Source organism: Bubalus kerabau, chromosome 20 (assembly GCF_029407905.1).
Source record: "Bubalus kerabau isolate K-KA32 ecotype Philippines breed swamp buffalo chromosome 20, PCC_UOA_SB_1v2, whole genome shotgun sequence".
NCBI classification, from domain to species: Eukaryota; Metazoa; Chordata; class Mammalia; order Artiodactyla; family Bovidae; genus Bubalus; species Bubalus kerabau.
Window position 1 is genome coordinate 16,940,390 of NC_073643.1, and position 24,392 is coordinate 16,964,781.

At 39.0% G+C, this 24,392-nt stretch overlaps 1 protein-coding gene across 17 annotated transcripts in view; it reads left to right on the top strand.

Moving 5' to 3' along the window:
- Positions 1 to 24,392, top strand: part of SNRK (SNF related kinase) — a 141,289-nt gene that overhangs the window by 79,642 nt on the left and 37,255 nt on the right. For 13 of the 17 annotated variants that reach the window (XM_055557993.1, XM_055557992.1, XM_055557988.1 and 10 more), the window contains 3 exons: positions 8,509 to 8,570; positions 12,097 to 12,216; positions 12,312 to 12,785. In XM_055557993.1, the coding sequence (XP_055413968.1) occupies positions 8,509 to 8,570; positions 12,097 to 12,216; positions 12,312 to 12,785 (656 nt within the window). Of the gene's footprint in view, positions 1 to 8,508; positions 8,571 to 12,096; positions 12,786 to 24,392 lie in introns of all 17 variants that reach the window. The other 4 variants (XM_055557998.1, XM_055557997.1, XM_055557996.1 and 1 more) reach the window with 1 other exon arrangement.

The window sequence follows — 24,392 nt, forward strand, 5'->3', positions numbered from 1 at the left end:
CATGCCTGTTGACAGAAGTGGAGTATCTCCTTGGGCTCCAGATCCTATGGTACTCGTTTATGCTATGATGCTGCTCCTCATATTTGCTGAGTAAATGAATTTTGATGATTTGTAATGTGCACCTCTGGTTTAGACAACGAGAAAATGTGGCTCTGTGTCACTTTGAAATGTGACGCTTAGGTTGCTGTCCCAGCTCTTCTCTGATGTTCCCTCCCCTTCTATGTACAGACTTATCTCTTAGGTCATTATATTGTTTTCATATTGCATAGATAGGGGAAATGTTTAAATAGTATATCTAAGTGGGTTTAATATTTAGACACGTTGGTTCTTTTGTATTAAGGAGAGTACACTTTAGGTAATGTAGGTTTCACTCAGTGTAACGTATGTAGGTAAAGTTCATTTTAGATCTAGGACACTATACTAACAAATATTCATTGGAAAAATTATGAAGCTTAGAATGTGCCATATTTATGGGTCTCTTAAATAGTCCAAAATTATGAAGCTTAGAGTGTGCCATATTTATGGGTCTCTTAAATAGTCCAAATATTGCACAATAATTTTTTTTTTAATAGTGGACAAAAGTTAAGCGATTGAATTTAAGAGTTCTGCTTTGTGTTCTATCTCATTTTCTGCAGGTTAAACAATTCTCTTTGTTGGTATAAAGTATTACGATTACTACGGAAGACATGTAGAATGACAGTGCTCAATCTAGTGTTTCAAGGCATGATCTGATCCTTTGTTCTCCTCTTTTATGAGTATTTGCTAATCCTCTTGTGAAGGAAAATGCTTTGTTAGAAACAAATGGAGAGAATGTAATTTGCAAAGTACATTAAAATTGCAGTTTGGGTAAGGATAAATTTTTTAAAGCAGAAAATAGAGCCTTCTTAAATTGTACTTAAATGATTTGCTTGGTGTTGACTGTTCTGTGCCATTGGGGAGAAATCTTGCCATAACAAAATTGTATACAAACTGTGAAGATGGAAGTTCTTCCCAAGGTGCCATTGCATTTTTAGATGACCAGTAATTCTCAGTCTGTCTTTTGAATGGTTATTTGCCTGTTGTTTCCTTTCTCAAAGTGTAGTTTCTAAACATTTCAAAAAGTTTTTAGTGGAACTGTTTGTTAATAATGTTTATTAGGTGAGTCCTTGGTGTCGCTCTTGTTAGTTGATGGCTGGATCAGGTAACTCGGCATGGCGTGTCAGAATTGGAGGAAAAGCAGAATTGTCAGAATAGATTTATTTTAGTGCTGCTGTTTTCCTGGGAATTAGAAAGGCCCAGATCAAAGTGGGGAGGCATTGTATTATTGCAGGAAAAAATAAAGGGCTCAGGAATCAGCTCAGGCAGCCCTCACCTGGACGTAGGACTGTGGCATAGGAAGGCTTGATCCTGTTTGGCCTTCCTTTCTGTTGCATAGATTGGGTGTGATACTTCCATCACATTCCTGATGGTAAGGAATAAACTACAGAACAGATGTTAAGAATTCAGTGCATACGTAGATTCCCAGTAGTTAAATTGTTTATTCTTTTTTTTTTAATTGTTTACTCTTTTTGAAACCTGCATTAAAACAAAAGTAAACTTCTCAGATGGGCAGTTGTGGCAGTGAAATATTGTTAAAACTTGAAATGAGACAATGAAAAGAAATGTCAACTGTGGTTTTGCTCTAAGACTCATTTCTATATAAACCTGTAAACCTGTTTAGTTATAAGTTAGTAGGTTTTTAGGAAAGTAGTATGGATAATAATGAGAGAATGCAGTAAGTCAAAACAAAAGTCGATATTTTATGGAATCTTAAGATGAACAGTGAACTTTTATAATTGGTTTAAATTTTCTAATGACCTTATTCTTCTGTTGCTTTCATGTTAAAAACCTAGAGTTTTCCTTTCTTTTGAGGCCTCACATCATCTCTGTGATGTGAAGCTGCTTCTGTACATTTTTAACTCTTTGATGACACTTGAATTAATCTACAGTACAGTTGGAAGGGACTGTGGTGAATTTAGTCTAGCAAGTTTTCCATTGATGTTGAGAGACTGAGAGTTCATCACAGTTCCCTAAATGGTGAAGCGCTAGGTAGCTTTCAGGATCAGCCTTCCTAACCCTGTTATATTTATAATCTCACTTCTGCCTGCTGGCCTGACTTCATCCACCCCACCACGTGTACTCTGCTGTCCATTTCTCCTGTTTCCAGAAAGGGTGTCCCACTGCTCCTGGTGAGGGCTAAGGCTTGATCTGTGGGCTGCCCCATCCTTGGGTGTCCTGCCTTTAGTATCCTTTGCTCTTCCTTTGACATAACTTGCCCAGGTTTTCTAAGTCACTAAGTCGTGTCCAACTCTTTGCAACCCCATTTACTGCAGAATGGGGTTCTGCAGTCTTCCAGAACAGCAGTGGTTTTCTAAGTCACTAAGTCTGTCCAACTCTTTGCAACCCCATGGTTTTCTAAGTCACTAAGTCTGTCCAACTCTTTGCAACCCCATGGACTGCAGAATGGGGTTCTGCAGTCTTCCAGAACAGCAATGGGGTTCTGCCAGGCTTCCCTGTCCATCACTGCCTCCCTCAGTTTGCTCAAACTCATGTCTGTCGAGATGGTGATGCCATCCAACCATCTCGTATAATTATCTTTTTATGTGTAGATAACTTATTTGTAAGATTTTCAAGGACTGGGGGACTGTATTGTCCCCCGCAATTTATCCCCCACAATTAGGGCTGAAATATTTGCTAATAAAAAATTAGACTCAGTGTTCCTTCTTTAGCCTGAAGGAATTGCATACTTTGTCCCTCAAAGGAGGCAGAATATTTCATTGAGTATGTCTGTTTATTAAGATTATATAAATATATATATTTCAGGGAAGTTGGTTTATTTCATTGGTGTCAGTTGAAAAGTAAATTGAATGAATAATTATGTACAGAAATTCAAAATTTTAGTAACCTCTGCCTTTCCTAGGTTATAAAGGTAGCACATATTCACTGCTAAAAATTTGAAAAGAACAGAAAAGTATAAAGAGAAAAAAAAGCTGTAATTTTAACATTTTTTAAAGTATATATACAGGCAGATTATATGTTTAAAAAAAATCTGGGATCCCGTGCCATGAAATTGAGTGTGTGAATTCTTTTACTTAACATTTTATTGTGACAATTTCCCATGAGATTGAATAGATTCAAATATAGCAGCAGAGTGTTGTGTTAGGTGTACCATTTTCGTATTGTAGTCCTTTTGGTTATTTCTGATTTTTTTTTTTTTTCAAATATAAATGTCCCTGAACGTTGTGACTTGGTATTTGTCTATTTCTTTAAGACATAAATCTATTAGTAAGATTATTAAATGAAGGATATTAATTATTTTAAGGCTTTTAATACAGGTATTGCCAAATTGCTTTTCAGAAAAGTAATCTATGGTGCCAGCAGTATGAGAAAATTCCCAAATGCTTCTGCCTTTTAAGTCAAAATCAGTGAAATATTAGGTGCCGATATTTTTGTTCATGGATTAGTTTTTTTTTTTTTTTTTTTCTTTTCTAACATTCTTTTTTGAGCACTTTTTCATGACCATCTTTGTCACATCATCAGCAGGGGGTATAAAAAAGATGATACGGAGTTAAAATGAATTTTGACAGTATTAATAAAAGCTCTGGAAGAGAGATTTAGATTAAATTTTTAAATGCTCCATAGATTCCACCTTACATTCTGTTTTCCTGGCAGAGGAGCAGTTGTGGGTTAGCTTTATTTATTTTGGAATAATTTCTGGATGCTAACTTGTGCTTAAATCATTATTTACCATGTGGGCACTTTATACCAGACCTGTCACCATACTAATTTTTAAAGACTCATTTACCCTCAGGTAGAAATGGTGACATGCCTAGCATTTTTCATCACTTTAACGAGAGGCAGTTCTGTTGAAGAATTTGAACTTATTAGCTGTGCTGCTGGTCAAGGTTTTGTGGCTTGGATGTTAACCCCTTTCTCTCTACAAACGCTAAGTGCTACTTTCCGTCAGTTAATAGGTTGTCTGACTCCTCCTTTCATTCAAATCCCTGGAATATAGCTTGCTATATTTAGGGAAAATAAAGATTTCTTAAACCAGCACTTTAAGGGATAGATCTGCATTGGCAACCCAGTCGCTGCCTTGAGAGACTAAAGCAGACTTTTCAGCCTGGCGTTCCTGGTTACCTCCAGTGGCCCTGAGTCCATTAAAATCGACTGCCAGGAAGAAAACTGTGAGGACATACTTTAGTAAACAGTTACTTTACCTTCCCTTGGCAAATGCTTTATTAGACATTTGGAGGTATGTTTTTGCCAATCGGGCCATTTCTCATAATAAATGATTGAAACCTTCTAATTTGCAGTTTCTGTCTTGATTCCATCCAGGGGCTACAGGCTGATCGTGATACCCACATAGTAATATTCACCCAGTCCAGTGAAGAACTCTAGATTCTTCCATAACTTGGGACCTGTTGACTTGTTTGTGATGGTTGCTTCTTTTTTTTTTTTTTTTTGGCCATGCTGTGAGACATGTGGGTTCTTAGTTCCCCGAGCAGAGATTGAACCCAGGCCCCCTGCATTGGAAGTGCCAGATCCTAACCACTGGATGACCCTGGTTGCTTCATCCTTGCCTTATAGCCTATGTTAATTATGCCCAGGAGGAGTACCAGTCCAAAAATGCGGAGTACTGTCTACTTTGGATGAAAAGAACAGCAACGGTGACTGCCACTGGGATTGCGTTTTTGTTTGACTTGGAGGTGACTGATATTCCTGGAGGACTGAGTCTACTGCCTTCTTTTCAGCCTATACTGTTTCTGTTCTAGGTATCTTTGAAATGTTAGCAGTGAGATCAGGGCGGCAATTTTTGTGAAATGTGCGTTAGTTCCTCTACTTGAGTTGACTTTTCCCTAAACGTAGGTTTAGTCTGACATTTCCCATGAGTAAGAGTTCCAGTTTTCATATTTTTGCTGTTTGTGAAAGATACCAGATAATTTCCATGTATAAGAAGCTTAAATATAGTTTTAGCATGGTTGTATAAAGACTCATCTCTTAGCTGTCTATATTGGAGGGCGAGCACTGGCACAGATCATTTTTTGAGGCATGTAAATTGTTTGGAAGGTTTTTCTGTGTTTGAATACTAGTGGTCTGGTTTAACAGGGGAAATTTGTAATATCCCAAAGTGTAGAGAGGCTATGGAGTAGCCTAATTTTTGCATATGGCCTTTTTTTTGTGTGACCTGCTTTCTCATGCGATGGCTTGCTTGGTAATGATGACCCACACGGAACCACCTTTGTTGAGCATGGTATGTGAGTTGGAGACCTTAGTTTGGTATACAGACCGCACTCCAGTGGTAAAGATGTCAGTGAAAAGCTAGAAGTGAGTTTTGACAAGAATAACAGGGTGCATTCCAAATTGACAGTAGGTTTAACAGAGGCTGGTTTTACAACTGTTTTCAGCAGCTTGCAAAATGTGTGTAGGGCCTCCCACACTTCCTTCCTCTTCTCCAGCCACACCCGCACACTTGAGTTGCTTCTGCTCTCTTTAGTAAACTGGGAGAGCATCAGTGTATTCTTGCAACACATACCAGTGCTTGTTTCTCAAACACGAATTTCCATGTTATAAACACCCTCAACTGGATGGTCTGTTTCATTTAGGTCCAGCCGCGTCATATCCATGTATGAGCAAATGCTATCGTAAGTAAGAAGACCACTTTAGAATGGCCTGATTTAGGGCTCTTGCTGTTTTAAAAGATGTCATAATAGTTAATGTAGTCATTAAAAATGGTGATTTAGAAGAACATAGTGCATGGAAAATGTTCATCCTGTAGTAGAGGAAAAGCAGTCCTGTGACTTCATATACAATAAGCTTTGTATAGAAGCCCAGGTGTAAAGAATATAAACTTAAGCCTGAAGAGAGGCTATCCTTGATGAGATTATAGATGTTTTTTGTTTGTTTTTCATCTATGGTGCTTTTCTGTATTTTCCAGATTTTCTAAAGTGAACTTGTTTTGTGGAAATACTTAGAAAATGGTTGCAACTCCCCCCCCATCCCCAGTGTGTATATGTGTGTGTGTGTGAGTGTTACCCCATTTTGTGTCTGGCATGTATTATACATAGAAAATAATTTGGAAGGCTGTGTCCAAAATGTTAACAGAGATTATCACAGAGGGTAGAATAATGGATGATTTTTTAAAAAAATTTCCCCCCCTTTTTTTGGCCAGTATATATGTTCTGATTGTGTTTTTTCTTACATTTCATAGATGTTTCTTTCATAATTGAAACAAAGATACTGAAAGGAAAGTAATTGGTTGGTTGAAAAAAGCAGAATATAAAGAAGAATATAAAGAAGATATTAAGTTATATATAGAATGATCACACCTAGGCTTTGGGGGAGGACGGATACATGTATGAGTATGGCTGAGTCCCTTCACTGTTCACTGAAAACGGTCACAGTATTGTTAATTGTCTGTGTTCCCAATACAGAATAAAAAGTTTAAAGAAAAAAGCAAACAGTTAGATTCTGTGGGATGCTTTATTGAAAAATCATCAGACTTTGATACCCAACTAGAGATTAATTTCTTTACCAATCTACAGTATCCATTTGCAGTTTAATACACATTAGGAAACTAAGCAGTCCACGACTCTGTGCGACCCCGTGGACTGCAGCCCGCCAGGCTCCTCTGGCTATGGGATTCTCCAGGCAAGAATACTGGAGTGGGTTACCATTTCCTTTTCCAGGGGATCTTCCCAACCCAGGGATGGAACCTGGGTGCCCTGCACTGTAGGCAGATTCTTTACCTTCTGAGTCATAGGGAATTTTCTGAAAACAGAGGAGAGATGATAGCTCAGTAAATTCAGTCTCTTGAAGTAGAGTGGAAGACTGAAGGAATTTCTACCTGGTTGGAGGAGATTACTATCATCATGACCGTGGTAGTGGTGGTGGTAGCTGTTATTTACTGACTGCTCCCTCTGTGCCAGGCTGTATTTTAAACACTACCTTTATTAACTGATTTAATTCACCGCGACCTATGCCATGCCCCTGCTACTGACGTTTTCTAACGAGGAGACTAGCCGTACAGAGAGGTCAGGTTTTTCTCAGGTCCAGTGGCTAGTGGCTGGTAAGCTGGCATTCAGATCCAGTCATTAGCCTTAACAGAACCAGTCCTCAGCCAGGCTGGACCATCACACTGCCTTGCCAGACTGTGGATGAAACTGTCTGTTGGAGAGAGAAGCAGGCGTGGGTAATGGGAGGAGCTACTGTATCTCACTTGGAGCTGAAGGAGCAGGTTGGCATCCCACAGTTCACCTTTCTCTAGACGTGGGCCTGTGCTCTTGACTTTGCTTGGCCCCCCCCCCCATCTGTGTGAGCAACTGTCTCCATTGCTCTTCATCCCCTCATTCCCAGCAGTAAACTTGTTTCCACAGCCATCTTTCCTTCTTCCTCCTTTCATCTTTCCTACTTCCCCCAACCTCTTCACGTGCTCTTTTCCCAGAGCTCATACGAGCTTGAGCTTAATGATTACCTGGACTCACCTGTAGTATGTTGTGTAAAGTGCCTTGGCCTAGTTTGAATGTTTAGAACTTGAAATTGTTAATACGATGTTCCAGTGTTGAGGAAAGGCCTGCAAGGCTGTCTTAGTTCCCTCCCTGTGCCCCGAACTTAGGTATCAGTGATCCCCTCACATGCTCTTTGTTCCTGGAGTTTCTGTTTTACTGTCAGATGGAAAGCCTCTAGTGTGGAGCTGTTGTGCATGTCCCCCAGTGCTACTGTTGACTTTTGCTGGCCTTCTGGAGGACGGAGTGCTGGAGAGGTTGCCCTCCTCGGCTACTGGAGTGGGTATTTCATGAGCCAGAGAGGCTCCTGCAGGCATGTTGGGCTCTGAAGCCTGGCTGAGAAGCTTGGAGCCGCAGGCTGCTGCTTGTGGGGCAGGTGGAGCCTCCTGGTGCCTACCTTGCAGGCTCCTGGTGAGGATTCATTGCGTTGCGGATTCGTGCTCATTTCCCAGGAGGCATTTCAAAAACAGTGACTTTACTCTTCATTATTATAATTCCCTCCTCCTTCAAGTGGAGTAATCCTTTTACTCTGTCTGCCTGAACCAATCTCCGTGTATCTGTTCACTGTGAAATCAGTTCAGTTCAGATTGTGTGTTGATTCAGTTGTGTCTGATTCTTTGCCATCCCATGGACTGCAGCACACCAGGTCTCCCTGTCCGTCACCAACTGTCAGAGTTTATTCAGACTCATGTCCATTGAGTCGGTGATGCCATCCAACCACCTCATCCTCTGTTGTCCCCTCTCCTCCTGCCTTCAGTCTTTCCCAGCATCAGGGTCTTTTCACTGTGAAATACCTGTTGCCTAAAGATTCCTTGAATGGGCTGTAGTTGACAGAGGGGAGAAAAATAATGGAAGACTGGGTCACTGAAAACAAATTCTCCATTTTTATTTGTCTGTCTGGGTCCACCCTGAGGGTTTATATTTTAATTTTGAGCAAAAGTTAAAACAAATAGAACTAAACTAATATCTTTGTATTTTCTTTTAGGAAAAAGAAGCAACTAACAAAACACAGTGATAACAAGGATTACTCCACATGCAGCTTGCAGGGTATGTCTTGGAGTTGGTACACAGTCGCCTTTACTTTACATAAGCCACATCTTAACATTCTACATTGGTGTTCAGAATGATTTTCAGGCATTGCAAGATCCTCAGATATCAAAAATGATTTAATTATTTCCTGTGTTAAGTTGCTCAGTTGTGTCTGACTCTTTGGGACCACATGGACTGTAGCCCGCCAGGCTCCACCGTCCATGGGGATTCTCCAGGCAAGAATACTGGAGTTGGTTGCCATTTGCTCCTCCAGGGGATCTTTCCGACCCAGGGGTTGAACCTGGGTCTCCTATATTGCAGATAGTTTCTTTACCGTCTGAGCCACCGGGGAAGCCTAATGGTTTCCTATACTAACTCAAAATACACTTGATAATATGATTAAACTATTTTAAAAGGTGTTCAATAACAAGGATATTTTTCCTTTCACATTTCAGTTATTTGTAACTTCCTGTTTTTTTGGTTTATAATTGTAGTTTGATAGACACTGAAAGTTACTCAGTTGTGTCTGACTCTGTGTGACTCCATGGATAGTCCATGGAATTCTCCAGGCCAGAATACTAGAGTGGGTAGCCTTTCCCTTCTCCAGGGGATCTTCCTAACCCTGCAGGAGACCTGGGTTCGATCCCTGGGTTGGGAAGATCCCTTGGAGAAGGGATAGGCTACGCAGTCCAGTATTGTGGCCTAGAGAATTCCACGGACTGTATAGTTCCTGGGGTCGCAAAGAGTCTGACATGACTGAGCCACTTTCATTTCACTTCACTTTCAGACAATGAAAAAAGGATATGTGTATCCAGAAAAGTACCCAAAAAGTGAATTCTTTGATAGTGAAAGCAGTTAGTCATTTTACTATAGGTAGCTTGTCATTAAGAAGATACCCTATGAGACTTTTCCCCATGAACTTACTAGTAGATTAAAAATTATTTCACTCTGCCCTTTTGCTAACCCAGTTTTGGAAAGAGAAATGATAATGTGAATAGTGATTATCTGTGGGTGTCTGAGACCCTAAAAAAAGATCCTGCCCATATCTGTATATTCCTTTGTAATACATAAATCTTTAAAAAAATAATTAAAATGTAAACCAACTGAAATGTGTTTATAAAGCCTTGATTTCTGTGCCACTTTCCAGGAATATATCTAAAGTGATAGATGAAAAAGTAAATATTATATAACTTGGGGGCAGCCTGAAGAAGTTTTTTTTGAAAGCTAAAGTTGCATATGTAAGCTTGTGCAATGGAAACATAAACTCAGGTAGAATTTTAAGAGTTATTACTGCCCTTATAATTAATCAAAGCTAAAGATTTAAAGATAGTTTTCTGCCCCCTGGAATTAGCTTAGAATTTTTGTTTTTGAAAATTAAATATGCTTAAATTAACTTTATTTTGGGGAACTACTGTCCAAATAAAGCAAGATCTTTCCTCTTGGATTTTCCTGTTATCAATAAAATGAGCAGCTCAGATGACAAGGATAATACACAGTACAGAAGAAATTTGCTTTTTCTCCAAAGAGAAAGCCACATAAGCCGTATCTTAACAGTGCAGGTTTCTCATTTTTAAAAGTCTCAATAGAAATAGGATTTTGTGTCTGAAATTAATTTGCAGAAACAGTGTAGAACAGTGGTTAAAAGCACAGACTTTGGTGACTCTCAGCTCTTTAACACACTGGCCTTATAGCCTAGGCCAAGTTACTCACTGGTTTTGTGCCTCAAAATGAGACTAATAATCCTATCTCTGGGGGCAGTTTTCAATTAAAGCACTCAGAATTACTCTGAGGGTAATTTACAATTACAGAGAAGTTTGAGGTGGCCCCAGATATGTGATTCAGATCATTTTAGCCTCCATGGGAGAATGACTGTGAGATTATTTGTTTAACTTTCACGATATTATTACCCTAAATATAATATTGTTTAGAATGGTCATATGTTTATAAGAGGTCTGTGCTTTGAATTAAGAATTCGATTTGAACCTTCAGCACTTACCTGAAACACAATGCTTTCTTGGCTATAAAATGGGAATAATACTGACCTCTTAGGGTTGTTCAGATCCAATGACACAATCTAATCTGATTCAGTTTTTGCAGACATATATAGTGGGTTTTCAGTAAATGTTAACTGTTAGCTTTTCTTCTGTTCTTTTAAGCAAAAATGAGATTTAAAGGAATTTAATGCTAGTGCTTAAAAAAAAAAAACTTTTATGTACATACAGTTTAGGTTTTTGGGATATTATCACCTAAGTAGGGTAACTGCTCTAAGTACTGTTAGTAAAAAGTTACTGAAAATGTGAAACTGCATATGGGAGCATCAGAAAAGGCTTCACTGCATGGATTAATGTGCACTAATAGGAAAGATCTAGTCTTAGGAGACGGCTGTATTTTTCATGGGATTTGGTTATTCTATTTAATTTTGGTAAAAAAAAAAAAATAATAGTGTGAGTTTAGTCTGTGAGATTTAAAATGATGTCTTAATTTGTATAATAAATATTTAAAAAATTTTCTAAGTCAGGGTCATTTATAAGAACCTATTTCTGTATTTTAAGGTTTATACTATAAAGGTTAAGAATTTTAAACTCACATATAAAATGAGGTTTTTAAAGCCAAATAATCTTTAACATGCAAATAGTTTAAATGCGTGCTTGTGTGTTCTTAAAATGTATGCACATCGTGGTAGGTTTTGTTTGAGAGTTGGAAAACCATAATAGAAACAAGCATAACGGATAAGCACAAAGAATAAGTACCCATCAGTTAGCAAATATTAAAACACCTAATGTGTACCAGATACTGTTCTAGGTACTAGTGATGCAAGAGCAAACAATTTACTTGTAAATATTTTGAAAAAAGTTGCATTTCAAAATTTGAAAAAATTTGATTACTTGTTCTATATAAAACACTGTTCTTGTCGTTAGCAGAGGGTAGAAATAAAACATGGAACCATAGAGTCCTCAAGAACCTTGAGGTCTCAGGATAAAGATGGTGTGTACTGAAGCCTATAAGATTAAGACTACCTGGGGTGGAGGTGTCTCAGGTGCTTTGGAGATACAGGGGAGGGAGGTAGATGAAAATACCCCAGAAAACCAAACTATACTCTTCTGGGAGAGTCAGAAGTCTTTACTGAAGGGATTTTATATTAAATAGTGCTAATTTTGGAATAGCAGGAAGAAGTTGTTGGTTTCTGTCCAAGTGTATATTTGTTGTGTTTTCCCTTTCTAGTCAGTCCCAGACTTCTTTTTTAAGATGCTAATTGAAATTACTTTTGGAAAATATTCTTCTTTAAGTGCTTTTTTAAAGCATATCAAACTTGCCAGTTTTCTTGTGACATCACTGAAAAATTGTTTAAACAGATTAACTTTGTATCAGTTTGCAAAATAAAATGGCATTTAAATGATCAGGCTTTATAATGTAAACCCTAAATCTGTAATTAGGTAATTATAAATGCCCCTGACTGATTTTATGTCTCAATATATTTATTTCAAATTGAAGCTATAAAAGGATAAGTCACAGAAAACTTAATTTTATTTCTCTTATTTTGTAGATGTCCATGACGATATTGAAAATGAATTCCTTATTTTCACCAGATATATGAGAAGATCCATTTTAAACAGTCTAAATATTTTTTCTCACGTCGGACCAGCATGGCAGGATTCAAGCGAGGGTATGATGGGAAGATTGCTGGATTATATGATCTGGATAAAACCTTGGGTCGAGGTCATTTTGCAGTGGTTAAACTTGCCAGGCATGTCTTTACAGGTGAAAAAGTGGCAGTAAAAGTTATTGACAAGACAAAATTGGACACACTAGCCACTGGTCATCTTTTCCAAGAGGTGAGATGCATGAAGCTCGTGCAGCACCCCAACATCGTGCGCCTTTACGAAGTGATCGACACCCAGACCAAACTTTATCTTATCCTGGAACTCGGGGATGGAGGAGACATGTTCGATTACATAATGAAGCATGAGGAGGGACTCAATGAAGACTTGGCCAAGAAGTACTTTGCTCAGATAGTTCATGCCATATCTTATTGCCATAAACTCCATGTGGTTCACAGAGACTTAAAACCTGAGAATGTGGTCTTCTTTGAAAAGCAAGGTCTTGTAAAGCTGACAGACTTTGGTTTCAGCAACAAATTTCAACCAGGGAAGAAGCTCACTACGAGCTGTGGCTCTCTTGCATATTCTGCCCCAGAAATTCTGCTTGGTGACGAGTACGATGCACCTGCAGTAGGTGGGTACCTTTCCGTATTTGCTGTCTTGAATTCTACTGGCTGAAGTGTAGTTGGTCAAATCAGTTGTTGTTTATGTGAAAATAATTTCTAAGAGAATTTCTGTTAAATGGATCTTAGTAAACAGATTGGGTTTCATGACTGCTATGTTTCCCTAAAGCTGTCTGAGTTTATTTTACCTTATAGATAGCTAATGTCTAAAGTATATTTGTTAGCACAAAAGAAAAAGAGTGAGTTACCTTTTAATGTAACCTCTCATCAGCCTGTTTTGTTTTTTTTTTTAGGGTCTAGGTGCTTTTCCTATCTTTTTAGATACTTCTAGTTATTTCCTTCCTGTGAATATATTTAAACAGTCAAGAGACCCGTATTAGAAAGGCACTGTGAATATTGTAGTGTATAGCGTGAAGAATTCTGGCATTGGGATCATTTCTTGTGACCTTGAGCAGTGTACCTGAGCTCTCTGCTTCATTCATCATCCAAAGAATAGATCAGATACGGGTATTGAATGTTATCTTGTTTACTTTTCACAGTGACCCCTGTGGTGGTTACTGTCTATCTTCCTGTATAGGATAGAAAGTTGATAACAGAGTGCCTGCTGTGTGGCGAATTCCAAAAGAGTGGCAGCTCTTGGCATTCCCCTGGCCTGCTCCCTTCACTCCAACACTTCCTCACGCTCTTACTCGTCATGAGTTACTCCGTTGTGACAGAGTGTTTATTGCTTTTCAGCTTGTGTCAATTTTGTCCCCTTGGAATCATATTTGTTGTGAAGGTCATTTAGGAATTTATTTTCAGTTTTTAAGGATTTGTTAATCTGAAGGTGTGGTCAGCTTTTAAAATTTTAGGTTTAATCTTAGAAAAATAATCCTAATATTACATGCATATGATATCAAACTTCATAGATAATGAGCCTTTTATTTGCATTCTGATTATTTAAAATGCAGGTTATAGAAGATTAAAGGTACACATTGAAGAGTGCTGATCTTATGCTGAATACTCTGTACACCAAGGCACTGTTTTTCATGTTAGACTATGTGTTCTGGAAAAGAAAGGGTTAATAAATGGATTCTACCCACTACGGATAACCAGGCTTCACTGAAGGCTTTCATTAGAATATTTGAGGCAGACAGTTTTTGATTAGTGGAGACTAATCTGAAAATAGAGGCAAGAATATGCAGATGAGGAAACATCAATGTGTCAACGTGAAAAGGATATTCAGCCTCACTAATAATCAGGGAAAGGCAAATTAAAACTACAGTAAGACACTGTTTCTTACTTTTCATATTGAGCAAAGCTAAAGGCAGACAAAACCAAATGTGGGTAAGACTATAGAACATGAAGAACTCTTGCACTTTGTAGATGGCTGTTTGTCAATAACTAGTAAAGTTAAGTAGACAACCTGAGACCCATTGGTTCTGCTTCCTGTGTATGCACCGTAGAGAAGCTCTCATATATGCTGGAGATTTTCAAAGAGTGTTTTTAGCAGTATTGACTGTTCATCAGCAGGAGAATAAATTGTTAATTATTCATATGGTGAAACTATAGCTTAGTGAAAATTAATGAATTATGTCAGCATGGCTGGAGTTTCACAGTCTTGTTTAAGTGAGAAAATGAGTAAAGAGTACATGCAGTATTAGAACATTTATACAAAAGTTTAAAACATACAAAGCAGTGTGAAACATTGTTTAGGGCTGCAGTACATGCAGTGAAGTATGATGAACGGGAGAGATCAAGGTAGTTAACTTCTGAGGTGCAGGCCTGTCTACAGGGTTTCAACTGTATTGGTGATGCTTATTTCCGAAGTTGGGCAGTGAATGCGCAGGTGTTCATTGTTATGTTCTTTTTTCTCTCCTCTTAAATATTGCATCATAGAACTTTAAATAAGTTTTTAAAAACGAAAAGAAAATTGAAAGGATAATCACCAGTCTGATAAATGGTTAACTTATGTTGGTAAAGTGGAATTGGGTAGAGTTCATTTTCATTATTTGTATTTATTTCCATACATTTTGTGTAATTGTGTGATTGAAATTACTATAGAATTGCTTTGGAAAACAAATGGAAAGTTGCATTTCTGTTAATGTAGTATTAGTTTATTATGCCAAAATCAATCACTGATTTTTCACGGATATTTAGCAAAATTAGTTGGGGATAAAGATTAGAATCTGTCACTTAATTATCAGATATTGTTAAGTAAAACAACTTTGGTTCAATTTTATAATTAAGTTTTTTAAGAGTACACTGATCCTCAACATTGAAAATTAGTTCAGAAATTGTATTTTATTATATTCAAAGATTCAAATTTGATTTTATTTAACTGCACTTTTCTTTCTGTATCATTACTTTTTCTTTCACTTTTTATTCTTTCTAGGACCTTTGAGTTTCTCTTCTGATTTCTTTTTTAGTGTCTTGAAAGCTTTTTTCCTTTATTGTCCTGATTTCTAATGAACATGTCTGACTGTGTGTTGCCTTCTCCCACAGTCTCTGGTAACATCCCAGGAATTTCACTCTGCAGTCATTGTTCATTGCTAAACTTTACTGCTTTGTTTCTTGTTGGGATTTTTTTGTTTTTTTAAAAATTCAAAATGGATACATTTATTTTTCCTTTTAGCTATTTGGTTTTAACTTCTAATTTTAGTATATTACAGTCAAATATGTCTGATTGGTTTCTGCTTTGGAGAATATTTTTAGATTTTCCGTGTGGTTTAGTACATAGTAATTTTTGGTTACGCTTCCCTGTGTGATAAAAATATTTGTATTTTTGGTACATATAGAGTTTTTATACATAATTAAGATTGTTAATTATGTATTTTGTTCCTTTGTGCCATGTTTTTATTCTTATCTGTTATTTTTTGAGAGAATTATGCTAGTCCCTTACTCAAATCTGTCAGTTTTGTATTTTAATCAGTTTTTGCTTGTACCTGTTATTTTCATGCTGTGTTAGGTACATAAAAGTCTGTATAATTTATTTTACATGATGGGCTATCACTTTTAGCAGTATGAAACTGTGCTTATTTGCTTATTGCTTTAAATCCCATTTGTCATTTGGTTTCAGGTATATCTTAAACAATATATGGCTTTATTAGGTGTCCATAATCCATAAGACTTTTAATAGGTGAATTTAGTCCATTCACATTTGTTTTTTTACTGGAATATTTGGACTTATTTGTGCTATTTTGTATTTTTCATTTGCCTTGTTATTTTGTTATTACCTTTTGCTATATTTTGCTGGAGTATTCAGGTTTCCTTTGCTCCTCTAGTGGTTTGCAAGATGTGCAATCTGTTTTAGTGTCTACTCTTAATGTTTAGAGTTAATATTTGGTTCATTCCCTCTACCATACAAAAAACTATAGTTTGCTTTCACTTTCCTTTATTTGCTTTTATTTAGTTTATAAAATAATTTTAATTTGAACTTAATTTTACTAATTTTTTGTTTTACCACTGATTTGCCTCCTTTCTATCTTAGATTACTTTTGTTTTGTTTTTAATTCTTTAGAGAAGATTTGTGAAAAGTTTCCCAAGTCTTTGTCTGAAAGTATCATCACATTTGAATGGTACTTTGGCTGGGTATAGAAGTACATATTGGGAATTGTTTTCTTTCCAACTTTAAAGATACTTTCCAGTCATCTTTGCTTCAGATGCTGCGGGGGCAAAGTCTCATGTGAGATTAATTTTATTTTCATTGTTGGGCTGTACTTTTCGTGTAATCTGTGGTGCATAGTTTCACTTCTAGAAATGCCGTATTCAGTGGTTTTTCTTGGGTGTTCTGTTTGATGCACTTGGTTCATGCCTCATGCTGTGCTCAGGTTTGCTTGGTGCTTGGGGATTGTTAGTTGTGTGCTTAACTTTTTAATTTCTTTTTGGAGATTCTCTTAAACGTGTCATCACTCAGTTGTGTCCAACTCTTTGTGACCCCATGGACTATAGCCTACGAGGCTCCTCCATCCATGGGATTTTCCAGGCAAGAGTACTGGAGTGGGTTGCCATTTTCTTTCTCCAGGGGATCTTCCTGACCCAGGGATCGAACCCGGGTCTCCCGCATTGCAGGCAGACGCTTTACCCTCTATGCCAAAGGGCAAATACACATACCAGTGAGATTCTCTACTGCTGCTAAGTCGCTTCAGTCGTGTCCAACTCTGTGCGACCCCATAGATGGCAGCCCACCAGGCTCCCCCGTCCCTGGGATTCTCCAGGCAAGAACGCCGGAGTGGGTTGCCATTTCCCTCTCCAATGCATGAAAGTGAAAAGTGAAAGGGAAGTCACTCAGTTGCGTCTGCCCCTCAGCAACCCCATGGACTACAGCCTTCCAGGCTCCTCCATCCATGGGATTTTCCAGGCAAGAGTACTGGAGTGGGGTGCCATGTGAGATTCTCTAGTAGTCTGAAAATGCAATGTCTGAGTGACCTCCAGTTGGTGTGGGGGAGGAGCAGAGGGTGGCCTGGTATCTGGTCTTAGTATTTGACAGACTGTCAGTCCACCTCTGCCCCTGTGCCCACAGTCACCACCCCGACCTGGAACAAATACCTGCTTGTTCATGCTCAGTGAGTTACAGAGTGAGAGAACTGGGTTCATTCTTTTTAATTTTTTTTTTTTTTTTGTGGATTCATTCTTGTAATGATTGTCTTAAGTGCAAGTCTCTCCTATTTCCAGACTGTCTTCTGGAAAGGGCCCACACAGATGCTTCTATCAGCTGGTTCCTCTTTTAGTCTGATCCTGTGTGCCATCTACCTTTGCTGTCATATCTAGAGATTTGTGGGGAGAAAGAGAGCTGGATTATACTCAGTGAGCTGTTGATTCCAGTGCCTCTGTTGGCTTTCAAGAATGTGAACTAAGTTGACTTCACCGAGATAGAAGGGAAAAGGAAAAAAATGGGATTATTCAGGCAAGAATACTGGAGTGGGTTGACATTTCCTCCTCCAGGGGATCTTCCCGACCCAGGGATCAAATCTGCTTCTCCTGCATTGGCAGGGGGATTCTTTACCACTGAGCCACCAGGAGAAGACTTTACTCTGCTTTAAAAAGCAAAACTATACTTTATAGGTTTCTTCAAATATAGAAACTCTAAAATGAAAAAAACTGCTTCTCAGATCATGCACAGAACTTTTCATTTGTAAAACCCTGACATTGTTTATATCTTTCTACTTCACTACATTATTTAACTTTAGTTTCAAGTTAAAATGAACTAGATTTGATATCGAAAACTTTATCATCACGCTTGAGATTCAGAGGCTTCCAGGGAAGTTAGTTTTGGAACTGAAAACCCCTATATTAGATGCTTCCTAGTTTATAGACAGTTTCAAGGATGAAATATTAGGTCTCTTTATTAGTTTATTATTTGCTGAATTAATATGCAGGAGAAGTCACTGAAAGCTAAATTACGTAAAACGTGGCGCCATGTTAATACTGTGCAAAGGTTTGGACTTAGAAGTCAGTGTGGATAAGCTTTGGGGGATGTAAACAGAAGATCTGTATACACTGTCCACAATTTGCAGTTCAGTATTTAATAGAGATTATTCATGTGTGGAGTTACAAGAAGGTATGCAGAAAACTAGAGTTCCTTTTATAAATCTATGTTTTGTCCCACATTAAAATCTTACTCTCAGTAAACTAGGAATAGAGGGGAACATTCTCAACTTCATAAAGAACATCTTCAAAAATCTACAGCTAACATACTTAATGATGAATGACTGAGTGCTTTCATCTTTATGCTTTCCAAGTTTGGAAACCAGACAAGGATGTTCACTCACCACACTTATTGGGCGTAGTACTAAAAGGCATACAGAGTGGAAAGGAAGAAATAAAACCACCTCAATCTGCAGGGGACATGATTTTCTGCATTGAAAATCTCGAGATGTGTATTTACAGAAAAATTCCTAGGAATGATAAGTGAATTCAGCAGGATCACAGGATACAAGATCAACACAAAAAAACCAGTTACATTTCTCTATATTAACAAACATCTGGAGCCGGAAATTAAAAATGGTATATTTACAGTCCTTGAAAGAAAATGTATGTATCTAAGAAAACACATATAACAAAATAATTCATGCTGAAAAATGCAAAATGCTAATGAAGGAAACTTAAAAAGTCTTAAATGAATGGAGAGACGAATCATATTCATGGATTGGAAAACCAGGTAGTACAGATGTCACTCTTCCCATTTGATCCATGGGTTTAATCCAGTTCCTGCCGAAAGCCCTGCAGAGTTTTTGAGGACATAGACAACATTATTCTAAAACTTGGGTGGAAAGGCCATGGACCCAAAATAGCTAAAACAGTATGAGAAAGAAGAGCTGGAGAGGAGTCGCTATTATACCATTCTGGAAAATAGTTTGGCAGTTTCTTATAAAACTAATTTTATACTTCCCATACAGCTCTGCAGTTGCACTCCTGGGAGTTTATTTTCACATGAAAATCTGTATGTGGTTGTTCATAGGAACTTTATTTGTAATAGCCCCAAACTGGAAACAGGTCACCTGTCCTTCAGTGGGTGAAATTGTGGTGCATCCTTGCCCTGAAATGCTATGCAGCAAGAAAAAGGAACAAACGATTCATTTAACAGCCTGAATGGGTCTTAAGAAAATTATGCTGAGGGAAAAAATGCCAATCTCAAAAACTTACATACCGCATAATTCCCATTTATATAACTCTTGAACTAAAATTAAAGAGATGGAGAACAGACTGGCTGTTGCCACAGGCTGGAGATGATAGTGAGTGATGCAGTTATACAGGGATAGCATGAAGGAGCCTTGGGTGGTGGAGCACTTCTGTAGCTGGTGTCATTAAATGAATCTATACCTGGGATGAAACTGCATGGACGCTACACACGATGAGTGCATGTAAAGCAGGGAAACCCGAATAAGCTCTGTGGAGTAAACCAGTCAGTTTCCTAGTTGAGGTGGTGTGCTATAGTTAAGTAAGCTGTTGCCACGGAGAAAATTGGGTGAAGAGTACATGGGACCTCTCCGTGCTTTTTTTTGTGTGTGTGGCGGGGGGGGCAACTCTTGTGAATCTATAATTATTTCAAAATAAAAAGTTAAAAAATACTTAATATTCTTTGCCTAAGGTGAAAGTGAAGTTGCTCAGTCGTGTCCAACTCTTTGCAACCCCATGGACTATAGCCTACCAGGCTCCTCCGTCCCTGGGATTTTCTAGGCAAGAGTACTGGAGTGGGGTGCCATTGCCTTCTCTAGGGGATCTTCCCAACCCAGGGATCGAACCCAGGTCTCCTGCATTGCAGGCAGACGGTTTACCACCTGAGCCATCAGGGAAGGCAAGTATTTCAATGTAGATGTTCCTGAGCTGTTGTGTAGGGGTTGTTTTTACTTTATTTTTAACAATAATGCCTCATTATGGTCTGAGAGTGAAGGTCACCATGGCAGAAACACACTGCATTTTTTCATTGCTAACAAATTATTTTTATATTGTATTTTTAAAAATAAAACGAATTGTAAAACCAGATAATCAGCCAAAAATTATCCTGTATCCACTGAGGCCAGAGCATTGAACCTTCACCATGTTGAAAATACATACTTGCATTTATTTTGGAGAAGTGGTTCTTAGGTCTTTCTGACTCAGTAATGCCTTAACATCCGATGAAGTCTATGGACACATCTTAGAATTGTGTTCTTTTTAATTATTCTTTTCTTTGTCCTGACTTACTGCATGTGAAGAACATCTCAAAATCCAGTGTGAATTTAAAAATGACTGTCTGGTCTCCCTGAAAAGAATTACCTTGTGTTGTCAAAAAGTAGATCAGTAAAACATAAATTCAGACATTCTTGACTGTTAATTTATATGCTAATTATATCTTGTATAATATTTGGGAAATCTTGGTGTATTTAAGCCCAGAGCTATAGTTAAGCTGGAGGCCACATATAATGTGCTTAGAGCAGTCATTCCTCAGTCTTTTCTAGTCCTGTGAGAAAATATCTCTACATGCTCTTAACCATGGAAGAGTCTGTCAGAGGGCTTAGGAAATGGGAGCCACCAAAAGACCTGTGATTCTAGCATTATATGTATAAAACATTTAAATATTCTCTGACATTTTTTAAAGGATTCCTCCTTCCTATACAGATAGTGCAACCTAACCTAAACTTGGTGACGGAACTTTGAAATAATCCAAAAAGATGTGAACAGATGAGAGGTTTTTTTCATAGGTTTCCATCAGTCTGCCATTATAGCGTATACCGTGAATGCCTTGCTTTTATTTCAGACTTGTTACAGAAAAGCCGTTATGTACTCGCTGAATGCCCTTGCCAGGCTGCACCAAGTCTGTGTACAGTTTCATTTTTCTCAGCTGTCACTTATTAGAGACAGATGTCTTTGTAATGTTTCAGTATTTTCCAACTTGAACCTTTTCTTCCCAGTCAGAATCTGGCTAAATTTTATATTATTTATTCTTATCCTGTTTGTCATTTGGACATAGGGTCTCGATGAGTGTAGGTTGGAAGACCTTAGGCATACGTCCGAGTTTTAGGCCCCAAACTCCGGAATTTGGGATTACCTATTTTTAAGGGGTGATTTATGCCTCTTCTGTGTGTAGGTAAGGAAGTTTGGTCCTTTTTAAAGTAGCACCTTGTTTTACTCTAAAAAGGAGTCATAGAACCTACTGGTGTAAGTGTGCCCAGCATGAGCTGCACTGGACCCTGAGGCTCAGGCCTAGTCACACGGGTAGCCTCTGTTTGCTGAGAAGTGAAAATACACATCCGTAGAAATGTGGCACACGCCTTCCACAACCCAACTGTGAAACACAGGGTCACATGCTCTGAAAGGCACTTTTTTCAAAGTATAGTGCCATCACTTGTCATATAAAACCAAAAGAAAAAACGAAAATCCTTCCCTAAACTTTCTGAAGTTTCACATGCCTAGGAGAAATGAAAATTATTTCAGAAATCACAATTAAAAATTGATCTGGCATGAGCCCTTTGTAAGTAAAAGCACTTGATTTGGTATTAGTTCTGTCTTCACAGTGTGTTGGCTTTAAATGTGAATGTTGTTTAATTTGAGAAGGAGGTAGCAATGCCTTGAGAAAAATCTTTTGGGTTTTATAAATAAACTTATTGAATTTAATGTCTATAAGGAAGATTCTTGAGCAGGAAGTGTCAGGTGTGGTATAGTCTTATAGGTACCCTGTAGATGGGGTTTTTTAGGCTAATTCAACTGTTGATTTCTTAATGAAAGGTTTGAGAAACATGATAGAAATGATTTGCGTGTTTCTGATGTTTTCCTTATTGCCTTTTTAGCCATGGTATATATTGTTCTTACTGTGTAATAAGGTCAGATCAAATGAAACAGATGACTCTGTTTTGTAAAGTATAACTTACTGTCGAGTGGTATGGTGAGATTTAAACCGGTGGTTCTTAACTCGTCACTCACCAGTTTCACTGGGGGAGATTTAAAAAAGAAAAAAAAAAAATACCTGGGCAACCCTGCTAGAGATTCTGATTCTGATAGTCCTTGAGTGAGGCCCCCCCACCAGAAGCTTTCATGAGATTCCGATAAGCATCCAGCCTTGCCTACCACTGATTCGAATCCATAGAATCAAATGTTTTCAGCCACTAGTGAAAAAATAGATTCCCAGTATTCTAATGTTCTTTTAGAGAATCGGTAAGGAAAAAAAAATTATTTTTAACCTTTAGGTTCAAATGTGGATTCATTTTGATGTTGATAATGGAGCTTAGTTTCTCCCCTCCACCTCTCACCCCCCATTTTTAGGCACACTGTGCTCATTCAGTGAAAACCAAATTTCAGGTCCTTTTGAAAAGTTTTCTCATGCTTCTCCGCTTCCTGGAACTTGAAGCTAAACACTCATCAGGGTCCCCTTGTCCTGAGGAACCCAGAGACTGTCCTGCCTGCTTCCCTTCCACAGTGGTCAGAAAGGTGCTTCACTGCATCGCTCAGAATCAGTTTCTTCGTCCAGAAGATGTGCAGTACCTTGGCGATTTTCTCAGGGCTCTGCCCACTGTTAACTAGATAGGGGTTTCATTTTGTTTTAGGTGAATCTGAGTGCACCTCTTACTCCCTGTAAAATCCTGTAGAAAGACAAAGGTGTGCAGAGCTGGTAATTGAAGGCCCTGTTCGAATAAAAGCCAGAAGTCTGCTCACCTACGCTTGTGTGTGTGTCTGTTGTCCGAGGAGGGCAGATTCGGGCTGGGGTGCGTGTCCCTCTCTGAGGAAGCGGGTGAGAGAAGGCATTCCAGCAGCGGCTGTCCTTTTCCCTGTGCTGCTGCCCTTCTCAGACCCTGACAGTTCCGGGAGAGGCGGCCTCTGGGGCTGGGGCGAGGGCCCAAGAGCAGGGGTTGTCCGCAGCTCTAGGGAGAGATGTAGGGAGGGGGCTTTCTTGGGTCTGCAGCCTGAGGCCGCTGTCTCGGGCACCCAGCGCCCAGGAGGAACACAGTTCTTCTCAGTGCCTTTGAGAACAGGACTCTGTTACGTCACTCCTCTGCTTGGAACATCTTAAAGGCTTGCCATTTCACTCAGTCAAAACTGGCATCCTCACAGTGGCTGGCCTGGCCTTCGAGGTTGGTTCCCCCATTTCTTTCCTGACTTTCCTTCCTAGTTCTTCCTGTCATTGCTCAGCTGCTGGGCCTGCCAGTCACCCTCACCCTGCTCCAGCCCTGCCCTCAGGCCTCATCTCCCCACCGCTTCCGCTCACTTACCTGCTCACTTACCCTCTGTGCTCTGGGGGTCGGAGTAGTTCCTGCCTTAGGGTTGTTGTAGGGATTAGGTGAATGGAGACCCCGGGGAGTCAGCCTTCAGCCATCAGCTCTAAGTGTCTGCACAGCCACCTCTGGAAGAGAAACAGGACGCCTTGCATTTCTGCGGCACTGCAGTGGCCTCCTTTTCCTACCTTGGGTGCTCTCTCCTCTGGGAATGTGTCCTGGCGGAATTTCTGAAATGTTGGCTGCCTGGCGAAACTGGGAGGAAGGGCCTGTGTGCATGTGCTTTCTCGCTCGTGTTTGTAGCTGAGTAACTTTCAGAATGTTAGGTTTGTGTTGAGGGCGTAGATTGACTTCTGAAGAAGGGTGTGTGTGTGTGTGTGTGTGTGTGTGTGTGTGTGTGTGTGTGTGTTAAGGTTAGGTTTTTTTTAAAAGAAAACACTGAAGGTGCTGGTATTTACTTGATAACTGCTTAGTTTCTTGCAACTTCAGAAGAATTGTTCAAAATATACAAAATGGTAACTATTTTAATACAGAAATACATATGAAAACTGAAGCCACTTGTCTTCACCACTTATCTTCACTTCAGGTGTGACACAGGAACCTTTGGGGGTGTTGGAAATGTCAGATTTGGTTGTTTTTTATGCCTTTTATTTGTGGAGAGAAATATACACCTGTTAAAGACTAGTTTGCAGAACAAAGAATCAGAATAATGTCAGTGATGCAGGAAATTCGGAATCCTTTCAGTCAGAGTGCACATTGTTGGACAGACTCAGAGCTCCAGATGCCCCCACAGAGTGACTGTCGTGTGTTTAAGAACTGTGCAGGATGTGTATCTGCTTCCATCAGGGCTCTGGGCTTCATCCCTCTCCTGTGCGTCTCCTGAGGTGGGCCTGGCAGGACTCGTCAGCGACAGGCCCCCACTTTCTGGGGAAACCCTGCTCAACGGGTCCT